Source organism: Coenobita brevimanus, chromosome 25 (genome assembly GCF_032717465.1).
Source record: "Coenobita brevimanus isolate Jiangsu-jjx chromosome 25, ASM3271746v2, whole genome shotgun sequence".
Taxonomy (NCBI): Eukaryota; Metazoa; Arthropoda; class Malacostraca; order Decapoda; family Coenobitidae; genus Coenobita; species Coenobita brevimanus.
This window is the reverse complement of record NC_136978.1, coordinates 10,166,574-10,192,217: the sequence shown is the minus strand read 5'-3', so window position 1 is coordinate 10,192,217 and position 25,644 is coordinate 10,166,574. Positions and strand designations below refer to the sequence as shown.

General features: G+C 42.5%; 1 protein-coding gene across 1 annotated transcript in view; it reads right to left on the bottom strand.

Annotated features, from left to right (window-relative positions):
- The window catches only part of Dscam1 (Down syndrome cell adhesion molecule 1), an 829,655-nt gene that overhangs the window by 324,862 nt on the left and 479,149 nt on the right, over positions 1-25,644 (bottom strand). The window contains exons 7-8 of the mRNA XM_080267762.1: positions 8,396-8,574; positions 1,836-1,964 (exon numbers count right to left, since the gene is read on the bottom strand). Of these exons, the coding sequence (XP_080123888.1) occupies positions 1,836-1,964; positions 8,396-8,574 (308 nt within the window). The remainder of the gene's footprint in view (positions 1-1,835; positions 1,965-8,395; positions 8,575-25,644) is intronic.

Sequence of the window (25,644 nt, the reverse complement as noted above, 5' to 3'; positions counted from 1 at the left end):
ATGGAAATTTGAGTGAGGAGTTTTCTGTGAATGTTGGTGTGCATCAGGGGTCAGTCTTGGGCCCCTTGTTTATCGTGGTACTTGAAGCTCTCTCATGTGACTTCAGAAAGGGACTCCTGTGGGAGATGTTGTATGCTGACAATTTGGTGTTGAATGCAGAGAATGAAAGGGAGGTGGAGGATAGATTTAGGAAGTGGAGAAATGGTATGGGGCACAAGGGTAAATCCAGATAAAACAAAAGTGATGGTATCTAGGGCTGGGGGCAGTACTGTAAATGAAGAGGGGGAATGGCCATCTGTGATTTGCCACAAGGGCTTGGGAAGTAATTTTATCTTGTGCAGTGTTTGTGATAAGTGGGTGCATAAGAGATGTAGTGATATTAGAAGCAGACTGCGAGATAATGCTGATTTCATATATGTAATATGTTGGGGAGTGCTTGAAGAGATTGCTGGACAAGAAAGGATTGAGCCTGCTGGTGAATCTCTTGAATGTGTGGAAGAATTTTGTTATTTGAGAGACATTTTACGTGATGGTGAGGTTGGAGCTAGCTCTGTGGCTATAGTGAGGAGCAGTTGGAAGAAGTTCAGGGAGCTGTTGCCTCTCCTAACACAGAGAGGGCTCTCCCTCCATGCTAACGAATTTTTCTATGTGGCATGTGTTAGGAGTGTAATGCTGTATGGTAGTGAGGCCTGGGCAGTAAAGGAAGAAGATATTCACAGGCTCTGAAGTACAGAAATGGCAATGATTAGGTGGATGTGCAGTGTCTCCATGAGTGTGAGGCCAAGGGTGGCTAGGTTTACTATGGAAGAGTTGAGAGGTAGGATGGGACTGGAATGTACTTGTGTTGTGATGAGGAGAGACAGACTGAGTTGGTTTGGGCATGTGGAGAGGACAGAGGATGATAATTGCATGCAGGAAGTAAGAAGCGTTAATGTTGGGGGTAGGGCTGTGAGAGATACACCAAAAAAGGCTTGGGGTGAGGTCACTGAGTGTGGCTTCAGGGATAAGGGACTAAATAGGGAAGATGCCAGAGATTGAGCAACATGGACAGCGGCCATTAAGTGACCAAGGCCAATGCATGCAAGCATGTTGGACCTTCAAAAACGAAATGAAATGAAACTTATCTCCAAATAATTTTGCTTTGGGGAAACCTATCACAGTGATGGATTTGAATCATCTTTAAGCTCCTACAATAAAAGGTCTCTCCAAAGCTAAACAAAATTGTCATGGGGAAGCACGAATAAAGTGATCAAAATGCTTTATAAAAGAGAATAAAGTAAGACTGCTAACATTCTCATGAGAATGTTAGGAGATCCCAAATCGAATGAGGGATGATCCCCACACAGCAACAGTACACCCTCTTCACAAAAGATGGTAAACTCCATGGATTGTTGTTGTCATACTTCACATACACTACGAAGCTGATGAGAAGCGTACACATAATGGTGCTGTGCACTCAGGGTGGAACAGCTGCAGCATCCACCTAGGTGCCAAACTACTTACTGTTGCTGTGGGAATGGCACTGGTCTGACCCTGGTTAGATGCTGTCTATCGCAAGGGCTTACCTGAGGTCAATGAGTCTGTTCGATCAGACAGACCTTGGTGAACAAATATTTTACAATATTATGCTTTGACTCTTGATAACATAAACCCTTAAAAAGGCCTTTTAAAAAATGAGGAAAGTCTCAGGGGTATTTGCCCAAGGAACAATTTTATCAAGTCTGAAATGAAATGATGAAGATACCAATATGAAGGAATGGCACCACAGTAAGTGCTTAGCAGAAGAAAGACTGAAAATTAACTAAGTATGTTGTCACTGATACATTTGCACTTACTTAGAGGGGCACCATCCTTGAGCCAGGTCACAGACTTGACTGGGTTGCCTCGGTAGGTGCAGGTGAAAGTGGCAGGACGACCAAACTCCACTGTCTGAACACTGGGCTCTACTTGGGCACTCAGCGGGGCTGGGAAGGTGAGCAAACATCATCATCATCATCATCATCATCATCGTCATCATCATCACACCTTGATTTTCCACCAATACTTGGTAAGCAGTGTTCAAAATGCAGGAGGACTGGGGGTGGAGTTGACACCCCAAATACATTTATTACCCATGGAAATAAACCACTGGGGAGGACCTACCATAGGTCTTAACCAGACCCTCTCGTATATATTAATTATTAATATGAGGGACATGAATATTTCACACATGTGATCATTCAGAAAGTAAGCAGGAAAGTAACCTTTATTATTCTCATTTTAAAATTCAATATAGCACTTCCACTGCTGCATTATCCTGCATATCCATCATGGCAAATGACTGAATTTTCCCAAGGAAAATTCCCTGGGAAGCCCAGAAATAAAAACTGAAGCCATTCGTTTTATCAATCAAACACAATTTCCTGGTAGCTTTATAATACAATTAAGTTGTATCATGCTTATTATGGGAGTTATGGGTAATTTTTCTATCTCTGAACAGTTATTTAGTGCAGTTACAGGGTTTTAATTGGGTTTAGTCCCCCTTTAGGGGGTTTTGGGGGTAATCTTTCACTAACCCTGTGACACTATCCAACACCCCATTGACCACTATATGACAGGTAACTGAAAGATTACCATACTTAGACGACACAGCAATTCACTTGCGATCTACTGACGGTGTTCATCACACTGACGAATAATGAAACTGCTAAATCTGCAATATTGCCCCAAGACTTATCACATGGCAATTTTCAGCTACTGTGGCTTCATTTCATGGTGTGGTTTAACAATATAGGAACATCTGAAATATGGTGACCTAATTTGCAAATATTTTCATCTCATTTGCAAGAAAACAGAAAATTTGCTTCCCTAGAGCTTGTGATTCAGGCAGGATTCTGAAGGTGGTACGCACTTATCTTACATGCTTAAAAAATCATGATATTGGCATTACTGCATCTTGAATCTTAGAATATACTTGGACACTCATTACCCACTGACTATAGCCTCAAACTGGTCAGATCTTAAAATTTTACCCACAAAAAAATTCTATCTATCTATTGCCAGACGCCTCAATCCCATCTGGGGTGGCCACAAACAAATCGCCTCCAAGTCGCCCTGTCCCCCGCCATTTCACTGCCCTGCTCCCAACTCAAACCCCCCTTTCTCATATACCTCTCCACCCCATCCCTCCATCTCATCCTCGGCCTCCCCCTCCCTCTTCCCCCCTCCACCTCACTCACATACACTCTCTTCGTCGGTCTTTCACCCTCCATCCTCTCCACATGGCCAAACCACCTCAGTGTGTTCCTCATAACGCTTCCTATCACATCCACATCCACACCACAACGCTCCTTTATATCCTCATTCGTCAGCCTGTCTCTCCATGTGACTCCACAGGCTCCTCTTAAATAACTCATTTCCACTGCTCTCACTCTTGACTTGTGTCCTTCCAACAACGTCCAAGCTTCACTTCCGTACGTTAGAGTTGGTATCACAATACTGTCATGTAGTAACTTTTTCACTTCCATGCTCACTTCCCTGTTTCTTATCATTGCTTTCAAAGAACCAGCAACCTTTCTTCCCTGCTGTACCCTTTCAAGCACTTCACCTTCCAAACCTCCATCCTTACTCATCACACCACCCAAGTACTTAAACGTACTCACATTTTCCAATTCCTCACCATCCAACTTCGCTGTACATTCACTGACTTCACCTCTCTCAAAGACCATCACTTTACTCTTCCCTACATTCACCTTTAGATTCTGTTTCTTACACACTCTCCCAAACTCATCCACCAAGCCTTGCAGCTCCCCTTCGTCTTCACTCAACAACACAGTATCATCTGCAAACAACAGTACAAGGAGTTTCCAAACACTATCCTCTCTCACCAGGGCCACTCCAACATCCACTACCCTACCTTGTACTGTACCTCTTTTATTACCCCATCCATGTACAGACTGAACAACCATGGAGACATGACACATCCCTGTTTCAACCCAACTTTCAAAGAGAAAAATTCACTTAGTTCACCATCCACACGCACTGCAGCCTTCGCACCATCGTACATACTCTTCACAGCATTCAACAACTTCCCATCTACTCCATATATTCTTAACACTTTCCACAATCCTTGTCTATCCACCCTGTCATATGCTTTCTCCAAATCCATGAAAGCCGCATACAACTTCTTTCCCTTCTCTAGAAACTTTTCCATTAAAGATCTAAGAATGAATATCTGATATACACAACCTCTTCCCTTCCTAAAACCTCCCTGTTCTTCTCCAACTAATTTCTCTGTTCTTTCTCTAACTCTGTCAATAACTATCCTACCATACACTTTTCCTATTATACTAAGAATACAAATGCCCTTATGATTACCACACATTTCTTTTTTTTCCCCCTTTTCCTTTGTACAAGGGAATAATTATTACAGTAGCCAATCCCCCCCCCCCCTCCACTCCTCCACCAACACTGTCAAGGGTTATGACACCCAAAGTACACTGTCTTATTTCAAACATTGATGAAAAGTGAACATTATTAAAATAATCTAACCAAGTAATTACAAAGGATGCATAGGAATCAAAGATGTTAACTTTAGCAGCCATATGTGAATTATAGAATATTTTACTATGATAACACCATTCTACATCAAATACTGTATCTGCATAACTCAATACAGTAATCTCTACTATTAAATTCACTATGCCTCTGTGTGTGTGTGTGTGTGTGTGTGCGTGTGTGTGTGTGTGTGTGTGTGTGTGTGTGAATCACCTGTCATCATCCTTATTTCTGTGATGGGTTATAGGGTAATGTTTTAGGTATGTAAGTGGATGGGTGGGTAGAGGGAAAATGGGTTCATGCTGGTAACAGGTCCTTGTGGGAAAATATGCTCACAGGAAATAGGTTTTTGAAGAAATGATGCAGTGAGTACAAATAAGTCCATGGGTAAATAGTCTACAGGGGAAAACAGGTACATGTGGTGATTTGGTGATTCCCTATGGGGAGAAAATATGTCCATGAGAGAAAATAGGTACAGCTGACAGCAGAAGTTCATCTCGATAAGCCTCTACGCCATGAGCCATTTGATCTGGTAACACTGTGTGAGATGTAGTTAACTGGTATGGTTTGAATGGCTAATATTAAAGATCTGTGCATAAAGATAAGCTTTTATCAAATACAGTATATTATTAATGTCCTGTAGACAGTACACTAATGTTACTGATGATTTTTTCATTTGTAGATGAAAATTCTTTAGCAGGGACTCAAACTTTTTTTTTTTTTTTTTAATGCGAGGAAGAAGGAACCAAAGGCCATGAGCCCGCAGTTACAGTTCCCTCCAAGAGAAAAACAAAATACAATAGAGAGCCAAATTCAAGATCCGATCATTTTGAGATGCCTGGACACACTGCATTTGAAAGACTGGAGATCATAGGCAGCAGGAAATACAGACAGAGGGAGACAGTTCCAGAGCTGACCTGTAGCATAAATGAAAGACTGGGAGTAACGGTTAACTCTTGCATTAGAGAGTTGGACAGAAAAGGGATGAGAGTTTGCTGCCAGACGGGTGCTACGCGCCCGTCGTAGAGGTGGAGGAATGCAAGCAGACAGTTCAGAGGAGCAGTGACCATTAAAGTAGCGATAGAAAAGAGATAAAGATGCAACAGTGCGGCGAAGAGACAGAGGTTGAAGGGAGTCAGTAAGAGGAGAGTTAATGAGACGAAAAGCCTTTGACTCCACCCTATTGAGAAGAGCTGTATGTGGGGAGCCTTCCCACACATGAGAGTTGTACTCCACGCAGGGGCGGATAAAACCCCTGTATAGAGTCAACAATTGTGCAGGGGTAAAGAAAGAGCGGAGTCGGCTTAGCACACCCAATCTCTTGGAAGCAGATTTTACAAGAGATGAATTATGATCTTTCCAAGATAAGTCCCGAGTAGATGAAACCCCAAGCATGTTCAAGGATGATGCAGGATTAAGCTGAATATTATTAAACATTAGTGGGTATACCTGTGGAAGATTTTGTCGGGTTGATAAGTGTAAGAACTGAGTCTTAGATGCATTAAAAACAACCATATTATTTTTACCCCAGTCAGAGATACGAGCCAAGTCAAACATTAGGTGTGCCATAGCCTCATCCCTTGTTTGTTGAAGTAACTGTTGAGATGGGCGTTGCGGGAACCGAATGGAAAGGTGAAGGATGGAGTCATCAGCGTATGAGTGGATAGGGTAAGATGTACAGCTTAGAAGATCATTGATGAATAAAAGGAAGAGAGTAGGTGATAGGACAGAGCCCTGAGGAACACCACTGTTGATAGATCTAGGAGAAGAACGATGGCCGTCTACAACAGCGGCTATAGAACGACCAGAAAGGAAGCTAGCGATGAAGGCACAGATAGAAGGATAGAAACCGTAGGAGGGCAGTTTGGAAATTAAAGATTTATGCCAGACTCGATCGAAAGCCTTTGAGATGTCAAGTGCAATGGCAAAGCTTTCGCCAAAGTCCCGAAAGGGACTTACTAACCAGAGGTACAACTTATAGGTGCTGGCAATGACTGGAAGTGAGCTTCGACACTGTCATTTTTGTATGAACATGCTCCAGTGCAACATTCCACCCAAGAATCATGGCCCTGGCTTAATACTCTTCACAATATTAGCATTTCACATGAGCATATTCATGATTTTATCTATTTTTGCCATTTTCACATTTGATGACCTATGACTCCTGACCTGGCCAGTGTCGCATATTGGTTTACAAAAGAAAGTTGTAGTGCTCGTCAATTCCTATAAGCATGCAAACTTTCATTCAATACCATCAAGCCACTGCGGAAGTAGAGCAGCATTTTTGAAAACTGGTACTGGTTGCAAGGGACATTGATGCCAATCTTCGCAGGGTTGCCACTCGAAAACTAGAGGTGAGAAGCGAAAAAAAGATGGTGCACTTCCAATAGGGAATGACCTCAAGATTACACCTAAAGAAATCATAGCTTTCTACGATCATCAATTATGCTTCTACAGCTCAAAACGTGAAAAGTGGGAGAAAAGTGGGTTTTCAGCCGTTGCTCCAATACCTTGCAGACACAACTAGGCCATAGGCTGGTCACTGTTTCCATGATTGGCTGGAACCAGCTAATCCTGAAGGGTAGAAGTGTCTGCCACAATTAAACAAGAAAGAAAGAATAAAAGAAAGAGAGAATACGCAACTGACAATATGGGCAGCATGGAGCAGGCCAATAAGCCTGTCTCCTGCCTTGTCCTCTGGAAAGCCACAATCCACCCACCCACCCACACACATACCCATCCTGCCAACCCACCCACCCTGCCGATCCTTCCAATTCAGCCTACCTACCCACCTTCCCAACCTCTCTGGCCATTCACCCATCCCATGCACCCTACCAACTCACTCTGCCGACCATGCCACCCTTCTCATTTCACACTACCCCCCGACTCACTCACACACCTCCCACCCCCCACCTCGCAAACCCACCTCACCCATTCGCTCACCCTACAGTCCCTACCCCACCCACTCCATCCATCTGACCACCAACCTGCCCACGAAGTTAAAACATTAGGATGACTTGCAGTTCACACACACACCTAAAATACTGCGTGCAGCAATGGTCCCTGAATCTTATTATGGATGAAGACTGACTCGAGAAAGCGAAGCGCAGAGCCACAAAAATGATCCCTCGCTGTGAAATTTTCCCCAGCAAGAGCGACTATAAAAACTAAAACATCAATGGCTCAGAGGAGATCTAATACAGGTATTTAAAATTCCTAAAAAATCTGATGATGTTATATATGATTATTCATTTCAAATACAGAATGACAGTGACGAGAAATAAATGAATGAAACTCAAGGGCACGAGATGCAATACTAATATAGGAAGAAATTATTTTAATATTCACGTAGTAGAACAATGGAAATGGCTACCAGCAAGAGTAGTTAGTGAAAAAAAATACTGATACCGGTACATTTAAAATATTCTTCTAGACAAATATTTTGAGACAATAGGCTATAACTAATACTGAGAACATTCGACGATTGTGTACGCACTTTCTTTTACAGATCAGTAGAATACAGATTACATGGTGCAAAGTTGTTCCTCTTCTGCCGCTGCTATAAAAAGTCTCATCATTTTTCTTTCTAACAAGGATGGTGTTTCTTCTATCTTTTTTTCTGCCGGCTTAATCGGATGGTGTGGTGGGTGGAGGAGAATCTTCCTCTTTTCTCTAGTTTTCTCTTACACGTTAGTTTGACCTTAGTATAATTAACTTTTTTTTTTATTCCCTCCCAACACATACCCTCGTCATGGGCCAACAGGCCTCCTGTTATCTATACTAACTAATGTACTCCAAGAACTTTCCCTGAGCTATGACTTAACGTTACCCCATCGAAACTGACAGGTGCACAACCTACCTGTAACAGTGAGAACGGTTTCCACACTCTCTCCACCAACGGAATTGTTCACAACACAAAGATATTTCCCAGAGTCATCCACCTTGGCTTCACGGATGATAAGGGTGCCTCCAACTTGCTTCACACGGTCACCAAGTTCCACGGGAGCTTTGCGGCCATTCTCGGAGAACTTGAACCATCTGTGAACAAGGAGCCCTATTAGATATTACATCGCTCGATCATCTTCCTAACTGCATTTTCTGAAACATCCAGATTCAAAAAAAAGAAAGAAAGAAACCTTACACAGCATCAATATTCAAAATTAAACCACCACTACATATGGGAGAAATGGAGTTCTCCCGAGCTAAGCCCTGTATTGGACTATATAGCCCCGCTAGGGTTACAGGAGCGAGCTACCACTCCCGGCACGGCAGCCCGGGCGAGGCTTGAACTCACAATCCCCCGATTACGAGTCCGGCGCGCTACCACTGTGCTACCGCGCCCCCGAACCACCACTACAAGAGATGGGACTGAGTAATACATTTCAACATCCACGTCTCATACATGGCTAACAATGTCGGCAACCCAGGTTGAAAACTGTCTCCTCTCTACCCTATGAATATCTTAATTAAATGTAACTGTTAACTTGAAGCACTTTTATTTGCTAAAGAAATTTAAAGTTATTCATTAATGTATATATTACCATGAACGATTTAAGGTGATTGATATTCAGAAGGAATGCAATTCAAACTGTCTCCGCTTTCCATCTGCACCAGTGAGCAGTGTGAATCAGCCAACCATTATAAAGTGCTAGTAATTACCAGTACTAATATTGTTTGGTTACATAATTAACTACAAATAACGGGTCTTACTCAGTTCATCAGAATATATGAATATATATAGATAGATAGATAGATAGATAGATAGATAGATATTACTGAAAACCTGGTTGCAAAGGTTGGATATTTTCATTTTTTAATTATAATGCAAAATTACGCCACTCTTACTATTGTAACAATGAACCAAAGTGGCCGAGGAAATATTCAATATTTGACAAATACTACAGGTATTCTCTGAAGCTGAAAAATAATGGGATTATATTATACAGTATATATATATATATATATATATATATATATATATATATATATATATATATATATATATATATCACACAGGGTGGCCACAATGACCAGTTATCCCTAGGGAGATTCTTCACATGATACGCACAGTGCAGTACGGTCTTTCTATCAACTGCCCACAACAGCACGATAACAAAATAATTAGTTTCTTTCATCCATTGGATGTATGAGACTCCACTCTCATAACAAAGTAAGTCGCCTTGGCCTTTGGGAGTAACGTAATTTCGTGGCCACTCCGCACTAAGATTAATATGAATATAACATGGTAAAAACCGTAGACTTTATAACAGAAGACAAGCAATAGGCGTTAGTAGGGATGAATTTCTATAAAGTATTATAATTATATGGTAATTACTTTTAGGAAAACACTATCTCGTATACTTACACATTTCACTGCAAACCTGTTAAATATAAGTTCCAGATCAACAATGGTATCTGTACTTATTACAGCCACACAATATCGCAATCTGTACTTCGCGAGGTCTTCCCCATGGGATGAAGACTGACAACTGTCGTATCCATATCATTCCTGGCTCACATCAGTCTTCACAGCTTCAACACCTTCACTTCGATAATGACTTTTTAAAATCTATTCATCCTATCTCCAGGCAATTCTACTCAGCTTAGAAACAAGTCACCTTTAGAAACGAAGAGTATGATCTAACTTTCATTTACCCCTTCACAACTATGTCCCCTAAGCTGGTAGCAGCAAAAGTAGGCATACAATAAGAAAAAAAAAATGAAGACCAAGGGCAGAAGGAAGCTCTCAATCCCTAGAGTACGAGGTCCTTCAGCTGAACAAACTCATTAGGTAGTACAGGAATAAAGTGATGCCTTCGTGTATGAAGGAAGAGATATAAGGAAAATGGCGTATGAAATAATTCTTACGTGTAGCTGGGTATCGGATGAGCCTGGGCCTGACAGAAAATGGATACTGATTTAGAGGCCTCGATGCTGGTTTCCAAAAGTCGACTGCCAGTTACTCTCGGTGGCACCCGACTCTTTGGTTCTGATTAAGGGCCAAACATTTACTGTTAGAGTGACACCCAGGACATACCCTGGCCAGGAGCTTGTATGTTTGGGATTTAATTAATAATGATGATGATGATGATGAAAATAATAATAATAATAATAATAATAATAATAATAATAATAACAGTGATCCACGCAAAATATATCCACGAAATCTTGATCCGGCCGGGTCGTGCACGAAATTTAAACTCCGATTTGGGCGGTAGGCCATAATATAAGGTAATTAATTCACGAGGAAAAGCTTAAGTAGTCAGTCATATTTTCTTAATTCTAGACTTTATTTCCCACTTATAATCCCATGGTTCTTGGGTTACATCATGGGTTATATGCTATTATACTTGCGCTTAAAAATCGTCAAACTGTGACATACACTAGCAGTTCACTTCCATAATGCTCCCGGCTCTTATTCCATCTTAAAGATGGAATCAAACAGTATCCAAAAACAAGGAAACTAAAAACATGAGAATAAGAGAAGCATCAACAGCTAGCCCTGTGAAACTGACCACACAATTATTCACACATTATTCAAACCTTCGAAGTCCATTCACCATCTTACAAACAAGTTTCGCAGGGTCAACACCTACAGAGAAAGTGGTTACTGTTGTACTTATGTAACTACACAATTTATAAATATAATTTACTCCTTGTAAGCTTACTGTGTAACTTCTTTACCGAGGTGGCGTCTTTCTTATTCAACTTCTTGCTATTTTCAGAGGCTACTGTCCAGCTTAGGAGAAGCAAATGAATGAGTTAGATACTATCTATCTATCTATATACCTAGGCTGCTTCCCCCAAGGAAATGAAGGTAGCCGAGACAGGACGACACACTCCCCATTTACTCATCCATTCAAACACATTCATTCGAATCTTAGCCCCAAAGGGGAGAAGGGACAGAACCTCACCGCACCACACCGCACAAGGGTCAACTGCGCAGTGCAATGAGTGAGATCCGCAGCAGGGCCCGACAGCAGAGCTGGTTTACCCCTGCCACATCATAATAGACCCATCCCCTTACCCGCACCTGACCTGACTAGCTTACATTAACGTTTTCATTACTAATATGTATTCCTAAACTGAATAAAACCGTCTAGGGATAAAGAGACTATAAAAAACAGTCCTCCGAATGAGGTGATTAATGCTTACGTATAGCGTGGTGGAGGGTGTGCTTGAGCCGGGCAGAAGAGTGAAGCAGAAGATTTAGTGTCAACAGTGACCGGGTACTCTCGTCCTCGTCACCTTGGGGCCAACACGACTCATAGGCTCTAACACACCAAAATGTTGTAATGTATGGCCTCATACACTAGAATTATTACAATAAGCCGTAATGTTGATGTCTTGTGTATGTTCATGAATTTCTACCACGCTAAAATGTGTTAGGATAAGCTATGGTTATTAGGTGTCGTGATGTTGCTGCCTTGAGCACTGCATGTTCAGAAGTTTTTGTATTGTGGAAGTACTGTATGCTGACATTTCAGATACACCATTTGTTGGCATTGTGAGAATCGTAAATTGCAGCTTGTCCTGAGTAGGTTGTTTTCTTAAGTTTTTGTCCTTTTCTTCTTTTTTACATAAATACCTGCCAGTTCATCGTCTTCAGCTGGACAAAGAGTTACATCGCACCCCACTCAAGGTTATGTCAAAGCCAAAGCGCACTAAAAATCAACACAATCATATTTTACCACACTCCCTGACACTCTTACACTAACATATTACTGCATATAACTAACTGTGTAGAACTGGGTGGGGTTGGGCCACTTCTCCATTGTCATGTGGTTGCCGCGCCGAACCCATGGCACACATCATTCCATGTCATGGCTCACTATGGTGGCCGATGTGCAAGATGGACGCTATAATACATACATACATATGCACATACATACATACTTACATATGTGAAAAGTTGGAATATACTTAACTACTCCACATGGAAACCAAACAATAATCAGCTATAAAAAATTAGGGATAGGGAACAATGCAGGCTGATGGGTGTTGTTGTGACTCCAACCTCATCTGAACGAGGACTGCAAGCTGAAGCTGCCCTTCTCCTGTGGTTCACAATCCTCGATTTATGGGGAACAGCGAGCGAGTCAAGGGACGTTTGTATATCCTTGAAGTGGAGCTGCCTGGCTATATCGGTGCCACCATGTGAAGGTGTCCCTCTCCACCACCGGTGGGTTGGTGTGGTGTTGAGAGTAAGGTCGAGTCTGACATACGTTTTTCTGTTCTCACCTGAAGGTGGGTCGAGGGAATGCCTGCGCGACACACATGAGGGTCAAAGTATCCCCTGCAGCCCCAGACAGCTCCTGCAGCCGGTCTCCAGACAACTTGGGCTGAACGTGGCCCCCGGGAGCTGGCCAGACACACCAAGTAGCATGCACACTTTAACCAACCACTCACCGCCATGTGTGTGTGTAACCAAGGAGCCAATGAGCGTCACATACCCCTTCACCGTATAACCACGACAGAAATATAAACTAACCTGGCCTAACATTACATCTCGGCAAACGTACTATTATGCATTATTAACAGGCCGATGCTTTAATCTACCGTTTAAAATCCTAATTAACATTTTCAGTAGGCTACTTGCTACGTTGGCTAACCTACATTTTAATGCAAAGCTGATCTGCCAATTAATCGAGTTTCTTGGCTCAAACTTAGAGTGGTTTCCCAGTGTCAAATAAAACTGACTGGCGTTATATAAGCCGGAGAAATCGTCAGTCGTGTGGGTAAGGGTTAACATGAATATTCTTTGTTCAAACATTTGATTTTTTTTTTCCTGTGAACGACAAATCAAGATCCACATTCACAAACTTACGACTGCTTCTTGTAATGAAAATTCGCTGACGCAGAAAGAACGAGATAAGGAAAGTTTCTATTCCCTCCTTAAGGGTCATTCCACAAAAAGCAAATCACAGTTACGAAAGGCAATTCACTCCAAGTTTGTGAATATCTATACGATACGAGACTCAAAGCTCAAAATCGAGACCTTATTACGTACCCAAAATTCCGCTACCCACTAAACAAAAGCTCCCTAGACAGATTACACAACAATAAGCAAGAAAAAGTATGCTACTGTAGCCAGAGAATGAAACAGCGAAAGACCCGGTCCGGAATTTGAAAACAACGACAAGAACTGGCACGTGTGGTGGAGCCGTTGACCCGCGCTGGGAGGAGGTGGTTGCGCGGCTTTAAGTTGTGACGGCTTGGGATCGATACCACGTGGACTGAGACACCCCTCCCTCCCATACCCCACTATCCCCTCCGCAGGTCTCGTGACGACACTTCTGACGCAGCCTCCGGGGCGTCCCCTCCCCCCAACCCAGCCATCAGCACTCCCCCCTCCTCCACCATCCCCGTATCAGTTCTCCCCTCCCTCCCTCCGACCTCCCCTAACGATGTCCATGTCCCTTCACCCCATCCCCCCCCCCTCTCCCTCTCTAACAACTTTCATCCTCTCTCTCTCTCTCTCTCTCTCTCTCTCTCTCGTCATTAACCTTGTAAATACTGATCGCCAGAGTATTTTCTGAGACAGGAAGACGGAGTCGATGATCATTATTTTTGATACGAAATGTATCTATGTGCGTCTGTCTGTGTCGAAAACTCAAAATTTCAGAAAGAACTGATTGCAGAAGGAAAAGTTATTAATAAAAGTTGTTTAGAGTCACAACTTGAGTTCATGTCATTCAGCCAGCACTGGGAGTCATCCAGGATGGATACATAACAGTCAAGTTTTCATCTTACACTATTATCACAGTTTACATGGCTCACAGATGACGGGTAGTCTTGTATAGTATGGTATATATTTCTGTTATTTCCAACTTTCAAAGCAGTTCCGTAAACTAGAAGCGGTCTGTCTGTCTGTCTGTCTGTCTGTCTGTCTCTCTCTCTCTCTCTCTCTCTCTCTCTCTCTCTCTCACACACACACACACACACACAGTTAACCCTCCAACTACTGATAACAAAAGTACCTATATTTATTTCCACTACTTACATCATACAACCCTGTTCCACATATCAGATGCGATCATGCCCTACTTCCTGCTTTTCCAACCGCAGACAGTGGCATTGGAAAAGCAGATGAGAGGATTATTTCTATTATTTACAACTGGCAGTGCTGATCACCTTCCCAATGCAATGACACCTTAGTTTAGCTTATTCTTGCAACCTCCAGACGATTTTCTTCAGTTTTGGGGAGACTTTTAGAGACGAACACTTTTTAAGATGGTAAAAAAAAAAAAATGGTCTGCGCACAAGAGGTTAAACATACAAGCAAAAGCCTGTCCATTCCGCTACTGTCTACCACCTTCATTCATCGCGAACGCTTTCACGCTTTAACTACGAACTTGCTACTATAAATCTGTGCAACCATAGCGCATCTCTCTCTCTCTCTCTCTCTCTCTCTCTCCAAACCCTTTCAGTCCAGTGGATAGCAAAGTTAAGTCATACTAGAGGATCCATTTGTCTACACTCTGTTCATTTTACTCTGGCCTAAAATTGTCATCCCTCCACCATGAATGCTGAGTTATAGCAATACATTAACATTAGAATATGATTGTAGCCACGAAGAAGTGCTCCAGAAAGGAAGTAGTCACGATATTTTTTTTACTGCCGGTGTGTGTGTGTGTGTGTGTGAGAGAGAGAGAGAGAGAGAGAGAGAGAGAGAGAGAGAGAGAGAGAGACCCCTCATGACCAGACCTAGTTCACTCCCGCCTCAAGGTCATTCCCATCCGCGCGCCTTCAAGTGCCCGCCTCTGACCTAATTTCACGCACCTATCTTACCGAGACTTGCTCTGTACAGTCAATTACTACAAGTCCATCCACCTCCCCTTGCATTTTTCTTACCGCTGGATTTGAAGATACTTAAGATGATGTGGCAGACAGACGTGGACAGTATTACCCAGAAATAAATGGCAAAATACACCTCAGTCCACTATGTTATACTCAAGTGTTTATCAATTCAGTGATGGAACAGAGAGGAGATGGGAAAACACTTTACTATGAAACTGTGGACTTGTTGTTGATATTTTAAAATTTTTCTAGATTGCATAAACAGATGTGACAGCGAAATGGTCCTTTTATGATCCGACAGGGTGTGGCCTAGTATCTCTCTCTCTCTCTCTCTCTCACACACACACACACACACACACACACACACACACACTGCCTACCTGAAGGAGGGCAGGGGGAAGGCCTGGACGCGGCATGTGAGAGAAGCAGTGGCGCCCTTTGACACGGTGGCGGGGAAGGGAATCTCCTGAAGCTTCGGGGTGGTACTGGTCGTGGCATCTGATTTTCGAGGCGAGAAGATTTTTTTCTTTCCCATATCCTTTCTCATCAACTTACTTCTTGATTTATTAATTTGATTTTTCACGGCCGGTGTCGGATATAATTGGCCTTTCTCACTTTCTTACTGACACTCGTTCAATTCAATCACAAATTCTCTCGTTCCATTTACTCACGAGGCCTGTTTTTTTTTTTTTTCTGACCTCACCTGAGTAATTTGTTAATTCAAATGCTTACTGGGCTGATTCTTTCGCTCTCTCATGTATTCAAAAACTCAGTGATTCAGTTGACCATATTTTATTAAGTTCTCTTGTCGATTCACGTATTCACTCCCTACATTCAATTCAGATTTCCATTCCAGCCACTCACTCGCTCACTCACTAATCTAAACCAGCCAGAATATCGGGATAGCAAATGCATTATTTGCCTACTGAGCCTGGCTTCAAATAAATGCGTAATTATTTTGCTAGCTTGAAAGATTATAACCGGCCTACTGCTCAGCTAAATACTACGAAAAATGCGTGTCACAAAGCAAAGTAACTTCTTGGATTCTGTCATTAAATTTCCGCGACATAATACAATTGAAAAGTATAATAATAGTCGCTCTCTGTATTGCTTCACTATGAATCTTTTTAGGGATGAAAGAATGATATACGTTTTTGTCCCTACTCAGTAACCGCCGTCCTTCACATATTCCTCAAATTTTGTTCCCTACTTCTTCGCGCCATCGCCACCTCGCACCAACACATATACGCTTTCTCTCTACAACACCGTCCCAATTATTACTTAGACTGTGGTCCTAATATAGTACTTGCGTTACATCATGGGATCTTCGGGTTACAACTAAGACTCTCAGGCACCTCTTCCTTACCAGTTCAATTTATTTTTTGCACGTGGAACTTTAATACTTTCGTCTATCATACTGATACAAATTAAAAACAATATGTTACAAATAATAATGCATAATACATAAAATAAATCACTATGAGCGAAGTGCCAAGGTTCCTCCAAGTTAAGAAGAGTACATACTTTTTAGTATTACCTGTATGAGGGTATGGGAAAGCCCTGGAGGTTACAGACGAGGGCATGAGAGTCCGCTTGGGGGACTGAGCTAGGGATGGGCCACTCCCGCAGTCTGGGGGCGGCGCTGGCTTGGGGAACTGGGGTATACACGTAACGATGGTATATACAGTAGTACCCCTCTCTTGCATGCCACTACATACAGCACAACCTTATACACCCCTGTCGTCACGCATTACCTACCTTGACTGAAGAAGCAAGACTCATTCGGGCTGATCACCACCAAGAAAGCATCAACACAACATAGGGAGAAAAACGAGAAGCTAGAATAAGTCTCCTAGGAACGTGAACTGCTCCACCTGGCCAATGACCAGAAAGAATTAACACAGCAAAGAGAGACAGGAGAACCACGACTATATCCTGAAGATGCAACTCACTATACAAGCCCACTGACCTGACGGAGGGTGGTGGTGAGCCCTGTACGCTGCAGGTGAGGGCAGTGGGACTCCCTGCTCCGACGGAACGCATCTGACCTATCGAGTCCCCGTCCTTGCGGGTGGGTCTCACGCTGGCCTGGGGTGCTGGATGAGATTTTTTTTTCCCTAATAATCCTCATCATCCTGACCCTACTTTCGCACAACACACAATCCAACACTCCTCTGCCGTCACACAGTACCTACCTTGCTTGTCTCTGCCGGTTATCATCATCACCATCATTCTATCTCTACTTCCACACAGCACACCAACCAACACTCCCCTGCCGTCACAACATTTACCTTGCTTGTCTCTGTTGGCGTCTCGTTTTCCCTAAGTCCACGTTTCTATTTGTGCCACTGTCATGTTACTAGACTAAAACTAGTTAAATAACATCAATATACTAATATATGGATACTGAATTTATACGTGTTGTCTTCGTTATCCTGAGAATGAATTATAAATCCTCTCTGATTTTAAAAATGCTTTTGGATATGTTCCAAGTGAACTAGAGATTCTGGAAATAATTAAGTTACCTCACAATCGGGCGAGAGGAGTTGCTGAGGAGACCCATTCACTACCACAAACGTACACTGGGAGGAGAAACAGGAAAGGAGAGCAGATGAAAGAAGAAGAAATGAGCGCAATTTGTGCGCTGACGACATAATTCACTGCAGAAAACCACTAACTTGAAGGCAATAACACGCACAAAATGAGAAGAGAAAGCAAGCATGTCCTGACGATGTAATTCACTCCACTGGATCACTGAAATGATGGCAACTGCAGGGCACACACAGGAAGAACCACGTGTGTATCCTGACGACTCATTTCATGACCCCACTGACCTGACGGAGGGTGGTGGTGAGCCCTGGACGCTGCAGGTGAGGGCAGTGGGCCTCCCTACCCCAACTGTGCGCATCTGACCTAAGAACTCCCCGTCCTTACGAGTGGGTCTCACGCTGGCCTGAGGTACTGAGTGGAAAGCATTTATTTTTTCCTTTTATCTATTTTTTTAAGGGTAAGTATTGTGACTTCCATCCAAGTTAGTGCCTGACCTTATGCACACAAGAGGCCGCAGCAGGGTTGAGGAGGGTAGTATATATATATATATATATATATATATATATATATATATATATATATATATATATATATATATATATATATATATATATATATTTATATATATATATATATATATATATATATATATATATATATATATATTTATATATATATATATATATATATATATATAGCCAGTTGTAGGCACTTCAAATAAACTTTTCGTAATATATACTAGCACTGCCTAACAGGTTCTGATATGCTGCATCAGTAACAAAGATCATAACGCAATATGAAGTTTTAACCGGTATCGCGAAGCGATAATATTCTGTTACCCGGCAAGCAGAGATGCAAGAAATTTTCCGCTGCAAGCTAAACAGTGTGTTCAGAGTTATGCTGTTTGTCGAAAGCAGCAACTAAAAATAATAAGAACGAAGTTACAGTGGATATAATTACCATGATTCCAAGTGTCAGATTGCCTGAACCTGACAAAACTGCTAATTCAGTGAGGTGATGGTAGTGTGGGTACGAAGAGGAAGGGGGGAGGGAGGAGATATGACCGACCTGAAGGCGGGCACCGGGTGGGCTTGCACCATACACAGCAGGGTAGCGCGGGCTCTGATCCTGGCGCGACTCTCCAGGAGCTTAATGCCTGAGTCCTTCACTGTCGGCCGCACAGTTGACGTCGGCTCTACCACACACACACACACACACATAAACAACACCAACATATCAGCAACTCAGCAACACAATGCATCAAATGGGATTCCAAATGCATAAGGGATACAAACACGTAGGTGCACGTGGAAATCCAGATGCACAAGGAATTGAGATCATGTGGTAATCCAGACATGTAACTTAACTGCATAATACGAAGGAGTATAGGAATGCAAACAATAACAGCCCTCTTCGTCATTAGTTTGGAGCCCCAGAAATGTTAAGAAAATACTGACCTGGACTGTAAAGTACAAGTACACTGCCGTCACTCTAACAAAAGTTTTAAATAAACAAGATTACAGATTTCAAGTACCATCAATCCACAAAGTACCACATTTCTTCGCTACATGAACTGATTTAAATCCATCTATGTTTCAAAAAAATCGCTTAAGATAATGTTCAGAAACGCACTTTTAACAACTTTTCTTGATCATACACTCATACCTACAACAGATTTTATATATATATATATATATATATATATATATATATATATATATATATATATATATATATATATATATATATATATATATATATATATATGTTCACCCACAGACCACTCGTACAACTCGAATTCTAAGTCCCGATTGAGTGATATTCGATGAGTCTTAGTTATGAGGTAGGAATGAATCTCCCTGGTAACTAGTCAAAAATATCTAGTCTTACTGGACAACACTTGGCCGACAGCTAAGCTGAAAAGGGGTTACAGATCTGTCAAATGAGAACAAACCGAGAGTGACACATCACTTACCTCTCTCAAAGCCCTGAGTAAAGCAAGGACTGACTCACCTGCGCGCACCTGAGAATTGTGTTAAAGTCCGACTGTACTGTGTTTAGTCGTTAAAAAAGGCACATCAAAAGAAAAAGCAAAGATGCAAGGTAGGGGACCAACGACAAAATCGATTCTTCGTCTCGACCTTTTCGACTCTTCCAGTAGAGGCAGCAACAGACGCAACTTTCATGACATACCAACCCGCACTAGGGAAGATAAGAAAACTGGTGTGAAGAAAGGTAAGGAAGCTCTCACCAGAACCTTGGGACATGCTATGAACGAAGATGACCCTGCTAGCTGTCAAGTATAAGGACGCCCTTAAATGAACTGTGAAAGAATGAAAAAAAAATGAAAAGAATACGAGCTTGTGTACAGTGAGGCAGGAGGCTCTCGATTACATTTTTTTTTTTTTAACCTTAAAAGGCTGTATGCCTACAAAATGCTGTCCCTTCGAAAGAAAGTCAAACAAGAGTGAGCCAAAAACCAGTAACCATTAATTTCGTGATGCCTGGAATCAGTGCATTAACTGTAAAACCTGAATGTCACAGACTGAGGGAAACACAGCTACAGGACATTTCCACTGCTGACTAGTTGTGTACATACTCTGAGAGACAAGCTACTTCAGACTAACATGAATGAAGGAAGATGAGCTCGTCTGGGGTTACGTACGGATTCTCACACTTGAGCTGCGAGACATGATATGGCAGACTAAGGATGCGGCCACACTTGCTGCAAACATGTGATCAACAAAAGGAACCGAAGCTCACAGTCCGTCTAACCTCCAGACTCGGATATTGCAGCGGCTCTAACCCGGTACTTCGTTTAACCTTGTCGATCACGTTTCTGGCAGGTGCCACCGCACCCTAACCTACAGTAAATTCAGGAAGATGAACTCATCTGGAATGAGGTATGGATTCTCTCACTTGAACTGCGGGCCAAGTAATGGAACACTAGTTTTAGGGAAGAAAGATCTAGGGTTCTGCGATAAGAAAAGTCTCACCTGAACTGCGGGACGGGGTGAGCCTGAGCGGAGCATGAGAGGATAGCTGGAGCACCCTGGACGGTCTCAGCGGCGTCAACCTTCTCACTCACTGACAACCTCGGTCCAGCCAAACCCACCGGCTCTACACCAGGCTAGGTCAGTATAATACACACACACACACACACACACACACACACACACAAACAAACTCCAAAACAAGACAAAAAGGGGATGTGGGTACTTAGTCATATAACTTCCGAACATGTAAATTTTATGGAAACTTGAACGTCCTGACTTACTGGGAGCTGAACACCCCCAACTTATGCAAGTTTCCTTGATTGGTAATGTTACAAATTTCCCACGATCGCCTCAAAAGTAACATGAAATGAGAGGTTACAACGCGTGATGTACGCAGGGACTATGCTAATATGTAGTGCACAGGTATGGTGCACAGATTTTGAAAATACAAGTAAAATACCTACATAGCATCTACTTTCTCTTCCAAATGAGAAGCTTTAAATCCCTCCATATTTTCTCATAAACCCTGCGGATAAGGTGAAAAGAGTACTGTGTTTGCTTTAATATGCTACTATTGATATGACGCCTTGCTCCGCTATAACCATCACTCACCTTCCACACAGGTCATTCATCAAGGACTTAGGTCTTTTATTTTTTTTTAATAAATGCACAGGTGTGGACAAGCCCCTAATTTTTTATTATAATTTCTGATGAATGTAATAATGAAAGAACACGCCTGACCTTTCTATATCTGTAACATGGGATGCAAGATGACCACATCTAACAATTACGGGTGTTCCATAAAAGGTCATCAAAAGTTATGGTCTTGCTCACACCTTAGCGTACTCAGTTTAATTCAGACAACCTTGACTTACTTGAGTGCTGTGTTAAAATCAGACTGTTTTATGCTACGTCACAGAAGAAAATTATGGGGTACTAAGAGAAAATGCCAAAATGTTAAATAGGTTTCCTGTACCTTGCGCCTTCATAGACTTCTTCAGGAGTAACACAGTCACTAATATGAAGAAAGAGAAGCAAGCATGTGTGACGTGGAAAGATCTCACTCGAACTGCAAAACATGCTATAGCAAACTAACCAAAAGGAGGGAAGAAAGGCAAGCAGGTCTGGAGTGGGCTTGGCCTCATCTGAACTGCAAGCCATGACACACTAACAACAACGAAGAAAAATAGAGTCTGAAATGGATGAGAGAGAAAAATCACCTAACATATTACGAGCTATGGCTGACTAACCTAAGTAATGGAAAACAGGATACTCACAATAATGGTAAGGGAGGTCTGACCTGAACTGCGGAACGGGGTGCGCCTGGGCAGGGCAGGCGATGGTGGCTGGGGTGCCCTGGTCAGCCTCAGCAACCTCAAACTTCTGACTTACTGACAACCTCGGTCCAGCCAAACCCACCGGCTCTACACCAGGCACGGTCAGTAACTAACTCAATATCTTAATAAAACACGCACTCACACACACATATACCATACAAGGTTATAAACGGATGTCAACTTGCATAAACAATACCAACTGGATTGTTAATGCGGGTGCAAGAAAGAGGATGCGGGTTTTAAGTACTATTAGCTGGGTAAATATCGCCAATAACGTGGTGAAGTTTGCGTCCTAGAAGGCAATACTAAGTCCAGTTCACATAAGTTTTCTTTTAATGACGGACCACGCATGATGACACTAAGGCCATAGAAGTGTCCTTACAAACGTTTCGGATTTAATAATAAACTATTTACACGAAATACAGCCGAACTGTGATGTGTGGTGTATTTACTGGGTGATCAGATGTGTGAATTATCTACAGAATACCGTATCATCTCTGCCAAATCATCATTCTAAAATCCTACCATACCTTCAAAAACCTATACAGATATGCTGAAAAGTACATATTGTCATCCTGTTCTTGCGATCGCCAGCAAACACCTCTAACGGAGGGATTATACTCATATGCTGATTTTCCGTTTACTGAAAGGTACAACCCTCTTCATTAACAATATTTTTTTATAAGTGGGCATAACACTTCCATTTGAACGACTCACAGTTCTCCGATATCGAAACTGTCATTCTCATCACTTACCTTTCCATACAGACCATTCTCACACACCTGAATACTGAATTAATATCTCATGGTTTTGAACTTAATCTTTCCAATAAGGTGACGTGTTTTTACTTTATTTTTATTCCTGCCAGACGACATTACAATATCCTACATAGAGTGACTTTTTCGAACAGGAGGGATTTGATATAGCTTTTATTATCCCTTTAAGTATACGAGTTCTTCCCGGCATTAAATAAAATCGTCTGGAAGTAACACGTAAGTCCTCTGTTTGGGTTTAATGTGAGGAGTGGGAGGAGGATTAATGTACTAACCTGTAGGAATGAATAAAAGAGAATCTGAAGAGTAGCAGGACTTCTCTCACCTGAACTGTGGGACGGGGTGGGCCTGGGCAGAGCAGGAGAGGATGGCTGGGGCGCCCTGGCCAGCCTCTGCAGCTTGTAACTTCTCCTTCACAGACAACCTCGGACCAGCCAAACCCACCGGCTCTACACCAGGCGCGGTCAGTAAAACACACACACACACACACACACACACACACACACACACAGGAGCCACTTCGTATAGCCACTGCCAATCCCAATGATAAGCTAAGGCACGACAGATGCGAGGATGAAGTTATGCAGTCGAATTTTAACTGTCATAAATATACCATACTGACGAGTGACACGGGCAAATATGCTAACACTGCTAATAGCTTCACGTGCTTGAGGGTATTGGAGTCCAGTTCACAGAAGACAAATTTACTATTTCGTAATGGATTACGCCTGATAATGGCAATGCAGCAAAAATTTTCTTACAAATGTTTCAGGGGCATAACACGAGCTGAGATATTTAGAATTTGTCTTGATCTGAAGTAAACTGGCCTGTGATAAAATATTGTGCACTTGTTAGGTGTTTCGAGACTACGGTGTAATACAGCCAGCAAGTATTACTATACCCTTATTTCCTCTAACCTAGCCCAGATATTTTGTCTTTTTGCATTTTTTTCACGTAACTCAGTGGCAGAAATGGACAATACTGCAACTCTACATCCTTTTCATAGCACTTATTCGTGACTAGCATCATATTCTAGTGTATATCTGTTGTTACACCTTAATATTCAAGATGGAGAGATGCTGATTTTAGGCCAGGTTAGAGTTAAAAGAGTATAGTTGCTGTATCGTACATGCGTAACTTACCCATGGTGTGGTGTGGGATGTGCCTGTGCCTTGCAGTTCAGTGTCGCTATCTGTCCCACTGGCGCCCCTGACAGCACAAACTTCTCACTCAAGGCGAGGCGTGGAGCTGACAAGCCTACCGGCTCTAGAGCCATCACATACACTGTATAAATAGCTATACTCCCAAACACTCTCAGGAGCCTTAATCTGACAGGGTACCTTACCAACTCTCGCTTAATATGTTCACCAATCAAATGTCTTACAAATGTAATAAAGTTTCATTATACCGTTGATCGAAACTGCCATAGTCCTGCCTGTATTCTGCAAACAATCAAAGGTCATTCAGCTCTGACAAACAGGTTACTGGCCCAGGTTACTGATTAAGTATCAGCGACGAAACATGAAATACCACATGACACTTGCCGTCGCCGATGCCTCAGAAATGCCTGATAAGAATATTCAATGCATATTCATGTGGAATACCTGTAGTGTGGTGTGGGGTGCGCCTGGGCCTGGCAGTGAAGGGTTGCCACCTGCCCTCTTGCCGCTCCAGACAGCTCCAACTTGTCACTGAGAGCGAGTCGGGGCGCTGACAGACCTGCAGGCTCTATGGCCACCAAACATTCCATAGTAATTACGGTTCCTGGCCTTACAATTTATTTTGGGGAGCCTGACATGATAATTAACCCTTTCAGTTAGATGACGTCTTTATTACTTCAATCTTGCAACCGCCAGATGACTTCGATCAGCTTCAGCGAGAAGGGGATTAATATGGGCTTTGATAACTATATTCTCTCCAATTCGATGCCTATTACAACTGAATAAATTATGCAGGCAGCAGGAACAAAATAGCGATGACGTCATAGTACCGAGGAGGTTGGGTACCTTACTCACAGCCTCGATTTCAGTTGTTTTTCTAGACAGAACGACCAAAGTTTTCATTTTTCTTTTTAACACTTACATCCAACCGGCGATGTCCACCTGCATGCATCCTATGTACGGGACAACTGGCAGTCATTTTACCTGTGTTTGGGGGCGGGGTGGGCTTGGACGACACAGATGAGGGCTGCTGATTGACCCACTGAAGTTTGTGAAGCCAGACCCAAGAGCTTCTCACTAAGAGACAGGTGCGGGGCTGACAGGCCTGCTGGGTCTAAATTTCACCACTCAATTAGGATTCACCACTGACCCTGCCGTCCGACTCCCTCCCCCTCCCTACCACCCTATGTCTGTGTGGGTGCACCTCCGTCTTCTTAAAATCGCTCAAATAAGTTTGAAGTAACTAACAACTACTTCTTCATTCTAACCAACTTACTTTGCGTACGAATGAGCTATGACACGCGAAGGTCTGGATGTGGTCTTTCTATTAAAAATTCTTTCTTAATACGGAGATGTCTCGTCAAGAAATGTTAGTGCATCTTTTGAGTACGCCACCCATAACTGTCAAAATCAGAGAGTGCCGCTCACCTGTATGTGGGTGGTGGGTAAGCCTGGGCAGCGCAGGTCATGACAGCCGGCTGTGTTACAGGTG